This window comes from Diplotaxodon limnothrissa, linkage group LG20 (genome assembly GCF_057381915.1).
Source record: "Diplotaxodon limnothrissa isolate DT_005_m linkage group LG20, D_limnothrissa_male_GT1.1, whole genome shotgun sequence".
In the NCBI taxonomy this organism is placed as follows: domain Eukaryota; kingdom Metazoa; phylum Chordata; class Actinopteri; order Cichliformes; family Cichlidae; genus Diplotaxodon; species Diplotaxodon limnothrissa.
The window spans coordinates 20,414,287-20,422,098 of NC_140615.1; the positions used below are offsets into that span (position 1 = coordinate 20,414,287).

Sequence of the window (7,812 nt, forward strand, 5' to 3'; positions counted from 1 at the left end):
GGGAGTGGAAAGGTACGAGTTGTCATCGAGGAAAAACGTGAGCTGGAAGCATGTAATGTTATGATTCAAGATGACGCCGAGCATGGCAGCCTTGTCGCGAGCTCCCCCAAGCAACAGCTTTTTTCTGTGTTTAATTTTACTTTTCCTTCATTTTTTCGCGAGTAGCACATGTCTCCTTGTGTACGACCGACAAACCTTACTGGACATAAAAGACGGTCTTTCTTATAACTTTCCGGAGTTCAAGTTTTGCAACACGGACGCTCCGTTTGCAGACCCCCCATTCATCTCACCTGAGACGCCTTTGTTCTCTGGCCCTGGAGGCCGCAAACGCCGACGCAGAGGGAGAAGATCTGGCGTTCTGGTTCGACTGAGACGGCGCACTAACAGACCACCGTTACCCAGTTTATTACTGGCTAATGTGCAGTCTCTGGAGAACAAGCTGTGCGAGCTTCGGGCACGGATCTCATTCCAGCGAGAGATGCGGGACTGCTGCGTGATCTGCCTCACAGAAACCTGGCTATCGGACAAGGTACCGGACTCCGCAATACAACTACCGGGGTTCTCCGTGCATCGCGCGGACAGGTCACAGGATCTTACTGGGAAAAGCAGAGGCGGTGGTGTGTGTTTCATGATCAACAACAGCTGGTGTGATTATGCGAACGTGCACCCGGTCAAATCCTTCTGCTCACCGGACCTGGAGTACCTGATGATTAAGTGCCGGCCATTCTGGCTACCGAGGGAATTTACAGTAGTGATTATTACGGCTGTTTACATTCCCCCACAAGCCGACACTGACCGAGCACTCAGGGAACTGTACAGCGCGATCAGCAGCGAGGAAACCGCACACCCAGAGGCAGCGTTTATCACAGCCGGAGACTTTAATAAGGGAAACCTGAAGAAAGTCTCACCCAAACTCCACCAACACATCCATTTTAACACTCGTGGAGATCGGCTACTCGACCACTGCTACACCTCTTTCCGGGATGCGTACAAAGCCCTCCCCCGCGCCCCATTCGGCCAATCAGATCACCACTCCATCCTGCTCCTGCCCGCCTACAGGCAGAAGCTGAAACAGGAAGCTCCAACCCGGAGGGCGGTGCACTGTTGGACGGACCAATTGAAGTCTGTGCTGCAGGACTGTTTTGATCACACGGACTGGGAAATGTTTCATGTGGCTGCTAGGGACATTGATGAATACACAGACTCAGTCTGCGGATTTATCAGGAATTGCGTGGAAGATGTCGTCCCATCCAGAACAGTTAAATCCTTCCCAAATCAAAAACCCTGGATTAACGGAGATGTTCGCGCGGCACGGAGCCCCGCCTTTGCCTCCGCGAACACATCGGACTACAAACACGCACATTACCAACTCCGGAAGACGATCAAAGCAGCCAAACGTGAGTACAGGGACAGGGTGGAGCAACAGTTTGACAACCCTCGGAGTATGTGGCAGGGACTAAACACGATCACAGACTTTAGAGGGAAAACCAGCACACCGCAGACCACGGCCTCTCTGTGTGAGGATCTAAACGTATTCTACGCTAGATTCGACACAGCGAACACCATGAGACCGGACAGTGTGCGTACCGCGGATGACGTCAGTGCGCACACTGTGTCTGAGGAGGATGTGCGGAGGTGCTTCAGGAAGGTGAACGCACGCAAAGCTACTGGTCCGGACGGGATTCCCGGCCGCGTCCTCAAGTCATGCGCGGCTGGCTGGAGTGTTCACGCACATCTTCAACCTTTCCCTCTCTCTGTCTGTAGCCCCAGCCTGCTTCAAAATGGCCACCATCGTCCCTGTACCCAAATCCTCCACCATCTCCTCATTGAACGACTGGCGACCTTTAGCCCTGACCCCCATCGTAAGCAAATGCTTCGAGAAGCTGGTCAGGGACTTCATCTGCTCTGCACTACCCGACTCACTGGACCCTCTACAGTTCGCATACCGCCACAACAGGTCCACTGATGATGCCATAGCCCTGACACTACACACTGCCCTGTCACACCTGGAGAAGAGAGACACGTATGTGAGAATGCTGTTTGTAGATTACAGCTCAACATTCAATACCATCGTTCCCTCGAAGCTGGACAGGAAACTGCAGGATCTAGGACTGAGCAGCTCCCTCTGCAGCTGGATCCTTAGCTTCCTGTCTGACAGACGCCAAGTGGTCAGACTGGGCAGCATCACCTCATCCCCCGTCACACTGAACACTGGTGCTCCACAGGGGTGTGTACTGAGCCCTCTCCTGTACTCACTCTACACCTACGACTGCACAGCCACTAACAACTCCAACATCATTGTGAAGTTTGCGGACGACACTACAGTGGTGGGTCTTATCACCAACAGTGATGAGACAGCTTACAGGGAGGAGGTCAGGGCCCTGACCCACTGGTGTCAAGACAACCATCTCACCCTCAACGTCGCAAAGACAAAGGAGTTGATAGTGGACTTCCGGAGGTGCAGAGAAGTACACACCCCCATCACCATCAACGGCGCTGCTGTGGAAAGAGTGAGCAGCTTCCGGTTCCTTGGCGTACACCTGGCTGAGGATCTTACGTGGTCAGTACACACAAACAAAACAGTGAAGAAGGCGCAGCAGCGCCTCTTCTTTCTCAGGAGACTGAAAAGATTCGGCATGAGCCCCCGCATCCTCAGGACCTTCTATCACTGTGCCATTGAGAGCATCCTCACTGGATGCATCACCACCTGGTATGGCAACAGCACTGCCTACAACTGCAAAGCTCTCCAGCGAGTAGTGCGGTGCTCTGAACAGATAATTGGAGGTGAGCTTCCCTCCCTCCAAGACATCTACAGGAAGCGGTGCCTGAGGAAAGCGGGGAGGATCATCAAGGACTCCAGTCACCCCAGCCATAAACTGTTCAGACTACTTCCATCAGGAAGGAGGTTCTGCAGCATCCGGTCCCGTACCAGCAGACTGAGAGACAGCTTTTTCCATCAGGCCATCAGACTGCTGAACACTTCATAGACACCTCAGCTTCACTACTGGAACTTTAACATTATGCACTCCATACTGTACAGTAATGCCACTGTTTTGCACATGTCTCACTCTGTATATTTTATTTTATATATTTTATATATTCTATTCATTGTTTACTCTATTTAATTTGTAAAATATGTGTACACACACACACACACACACACACACACACACACACACACACACACGTAGAAAAATATTTAGTATACACATCCAGAAATGCATATACTATTATATATTGTACATATATTTATTAGTTTCAGATGTAGCCATTCTTGTATTTCGCTTGTTTACATTATTGTATTTTGCACAACTCTGTTGCTTGTGAAGCTCGCACACAAGAATTTCACTCACATGTGCTGTACCAATGTACCTGCACATGTGATGTGACAATAAAAGTGATTTGATTTGATTTGATTTGTAAATATAATAATAACCACTGCAGCCAAGAAGAGTGCCTGACAAGCCCAGTTGTAAGTAAGCTATTAAGACTCGACTGTACACTGTGTTCGTGTTTTCCTCCGAAAACAATAAGCTCCGTTGGAGCAGTCTTTCAACGCCTCTCTCTGTCTCTCGCAAGAAAAGTTGACCCACACAACAAAGTAAAGCTATTTTTCGGCTACGAGCCGACAGGGACCCCGCCGTATTAGCCAGAGGTCCCTTTACTACAGTTCGGAGTCGCGGACCTTCAGTAATAGTAATAAATCACACGGCAATAGTACATTCACGTTGTTGTAAAAAGCATGATAATATATTAAGTAATCCAAAGTATTCAAAATACGTTACTCTCATTGAGTAACGTAACGGAATACGTTACAGAATACATTTTGGGGCATGTATTCTGTATTCTGTAATGGAATACATTTTAAAAGTAACCTTCCCATCACTGATAGTTACCATTATAGTATTGCATAGAATTGTATAGTTACCATTATAGTATTGTATAGAATTGTATAGTTAGTAATTAGTACCTTTTTATCTCTTAATTTTTACCGAAACTTAGCATGTTATTTATTTGTAATTCCTAGTTTTATATCTCTTGGAGATATATCCTTTATATATTTATAAATGCACCATGGGGGGCTTAGGGTGAAATAGCATTTCGGTACACTGTATATTGTGTATACTACTGTATTGACAATAAAGCTCTTGAATCTTGGACATATTAAAACAGCTACACATTTTTAAATTTATTTTCCTCTGTGTGGGGGAAATAATTATTTGATCCCCTATTGACTTTGTACATTTGCTCACACACTGATGAATGAATTGTCTATTAGTCTAATAGACATGAAACTACCATAAAGATTAGAGACATAAAATGACCGCCCAACCCAACCACCATCACCCAAAAAAGTGCATGTTATTTGTATTTTGAGCCAAATAGAATATAGAAATCAATTAAGACCAAATAATTGTCAAAGGATGCCATAGACAACATTGTGAGCCCACACAATGTTGGAATTTGTTTAGCTTTCTAGATTATCAGTAAACATTAGTTTAATGAACTATATTGGCAACAGAAATATATAGTTTTGCAGTGTGTCAACAGGGCCATGAGTATAGATAAGTTGTGAAACCTGGTAATCCTGTTTCTTGAAATCTCCCACAGTCCATTGCTTCAATGGAAGCAATTATCATAAGTCTTTTGATATTTAAAAATTACATTTACTTTTCAAGTCTGCTATATCCTCATCCCAACTGAGCATGGCGGGTACCTACGATGGAACTACAATGGGGGGTGGGGTCACACTATTTCTGATACAAGGCTTTTGTAATCCTAAACTGTGGTGTACATTAAATCCCAGTGTAATTACCTTCCTTCCTAAAGGCAGGTTGGGTACACTGTAAGAAGTCATCTATAGAATTTACCCAATAAATCTGAGGTAACAATTTGCATTGACTTTTTTGGGGTAGATTTAGTTTAATATATTGTGTATAAAATAACTTCAATAAAAAGCTATGAAATACTTAATTAAATTGGGTAAAATTTACCCCATATTTATGTATACATTCAACAGCTACTTACTCATTGAAATTAGGTAAAATTATCTCTTGTTTGCTAGTTGGTAATACCTGATAATTAGTAATAAAATGTAATTATTATCAGTTGATAAACATTACCTATTCATATAAGGTAAAATGTACCCCCCAAAAAAAGATATTCAAATGGTTCCTCATCTCAATGTTTTTATTCCATAAAATCCATCCATCCATCCATTCGCTTCCGCTTATCCTTTTTCAGGGTCGCGGGGGGCGCTGGAGCCTATCCCAGCTGTCATAGGGCGAGAGGCAGGGTACACCCTGGACAGGTCGCCAGTATTCCATAAAAATACAGAATAAAGTGCTACACAACGGCTAATGCAGACAACACTTTCAAAGGCCACTTAGTCCATTTTAAAAGCCAAAAGCACATACAGAAACTCTACAAGGTTGTTTCTGTGCATGTACGTTATCAAACATATGGATAGATAGAACAGAACACTAACACCAACATTCAATAGTTTCTGTGCTTGCTGTCAGAAGAAAAATTACAGCTCCATCAAGCTATGTCCTCTGGGAACAAGAGGGGAAATGTGTGTGCATTGCATAAGCTTATTTTTGAGGCCGTGGACCCTTTTCAGTAGTTTGGCCCCGTCAAGTTCCAAAAACAGTTTTTGAAAAGTGTCAAATGTGTTCTTAAGCTCCTTCGGATATTCGAGGTTGAGGGCATATATCAGTCCCATCAGCAGTACACATGCCTTTGTTGGGCTTCCACATCCCTCCATCACTTGGTTTCCCTCAATCACAATGGACACATCTGATGGATCCTCCTCAGCCATGATGTTGTGGATCACGATCACCTTCATCATATTGTCTGTGTAATCCTCACATTCCTACGTGTTAAAAAGAAAGAAACAAAAACCATGCACATGTTTTATTTTATTTAAGATGCTTTTTCAATACATTTCAGTTGATCTAAAGAGGGGAGTGGACAGAAGATGAATGGAGAAGGGGAGAACAGGGGATAGGAGAGGACAGGAGAGAAGAACATTAGGATCCCTTGAGTTAATAAGTAAACTGTTATGAATATGACATACCTGGCAGTCATGAAAAAGATCTTGTCTTTCCCCGAGGTAGCTAATGAGGCAGCATTAGCTACCTTCTCAATGCTCTGTGCCTGTAGGGAGATACAATTTAGTGACAAGACTGAATTACTTAAAAACAAAAACATGGCTGATGCCTATCTCCAGCTTTCAACAGGTGAGAGGCTGGGTACACCCTGGACAGTCAATGACAAGGAAACATAGAATAAACAACCATGCACGCACACACTCAAACCTAAGGACAATTTGGAGAGACCAATTAACCTAACAGCCATGCTTTCTGACTGTGGGAGGAAGCTGGAGTACCCGGGGGGAATCCACACATGCACAGGGAGAACATGCAAACTCCATGCATAAAGACCCTGGGCCGGGATTTGAACCCAGGACCTTCTTGCTACCCACTGCAGCCCTCCATAATTACATATTTGTGAAAAAAGTCAATTAACATATGTCATTCAAAGTGTCCAGCAGAGGTCTCATCTTGGAACCAGCGGCTCCTCCTTTGGCACGCATAAGCTGCAAAAGACCTGATGTGTACTCATCAAGTTTCAGCATGAATGTCTCCACCAAAGAAACTGTGGTGATGCGTCTGAACTCTTCGATGAGCTAAGAAGTAAGTGGACAAAAAAAAAAGACATTTCAATTTGTTGACATTTGTTTGACATTTGATTTTTGGTGGATAGGAATAGTTATCGCACATACTCACCTGAGCCTCAGTGAATAATGCTGGCAACCTTTCCTTTAACTCACCCACAGAGGGGCAGAGGCTGACCACTTCAACTCTTCGGCTAGAGAACATTTTATTCATTTTTTCTGCAATTATCTTTGCATTATTGCTGATTTAACACTGGCATCCATGAAAGGTCTTCCAGTGTTGTGATATGAGTTGTTTGCCTCAGCGAGGATTAGTTGTATGTCTCGGGAAAACTCCGGTACTTGAAATGGCACTGGCCATGCATGCAGCAGGGTGACATGAATCAGGGAGAATGATGGTGTCACTGGAACTTGATGATGCGCAGTCGGACACCTGTGAGGGTGCATCATGATTGGCAGGGCAGATGTCCATTTCAGTAGTACTTGCAGGATGAGTGCTCACTGAAGTCGAAGAGTTCAATGTAGACCATAATCCTGATTCACATACTGGTTGTAAGTCAAGGGTGATTACTGGCTCTTTAAGGATCACTTTAACAGTGGCCTTGTCATACAAGTCAGCAGTTGAGATGACACTGAAAAACTGATTGTCAAAGTCTTTGTCTTGGTATAGCAGTCCAAATTCCCCAAGCAACTGGAAAGTTTCAGTAATTATGGAAACAAGATCTTCCACTGTATTAGGAATTCCTATTGGAAGTGTCAACTTTTGAATGCTGTGTTCTTCTAAAATGACTCTTAACTGGACTGCCATTGTTGTTTGGTTTGTGTTTCCTCAGCTGTAGAGACAGAGAAAGAAAAGAAATTGAGACAGGTTATTAATAGTTGATAAGCTTACATGCATATATTTTCTTCATTATCTTCTGCCAGAGAAATAAAAGCAGAGATTTAGTTCAGTAGAATTTTGAATAAATAATTTTTGATTGTCATTTAAAGAAGAGGGAGATAAGGGCAATAGAATAGAGCATAGGTGTCAAACTCTGGCCCCAAATGGAATCATCATAATGACATTATTTCATATTTATTACTTCCCCCTCCTCATTGCTTTATTATTGTAGCTCTAGTAAAAAATATGTAAG

At 43.8% G+C, this 7,812-nt stretch overlaps 1 protein-coding gene across 1 annotated transcript; it reads right to left on the reverse strand.

The window, feature by feature from the left end:
• Positions 1 to 5,530: 5,530 nt before the first annotated feature.
• On the reverse strand, positions 5,531 to 6,893 carry LOC146610803 (uncharacterized). The gene is made up of 4 exons (XM_085345083.1): positions 6,792 to 6,893; positions 6,532 to 6,691; positions 6,080 to 6,132; positions 5,531 to 5,875 (listed from the first exon to the last, which is right to left on the reverse strand). The coding sequence occupies exons 1-4, from the start codon at positions 6,891 to 6,893 to the stop codon at positions 5,531 to 5,533; spliced, it is 660 nt and encodes a 219-aa protein (XP_085201209.1).
• Between the last annotated feature and the right edge of the window lie 919 nt (positions 6,894 to 7,812).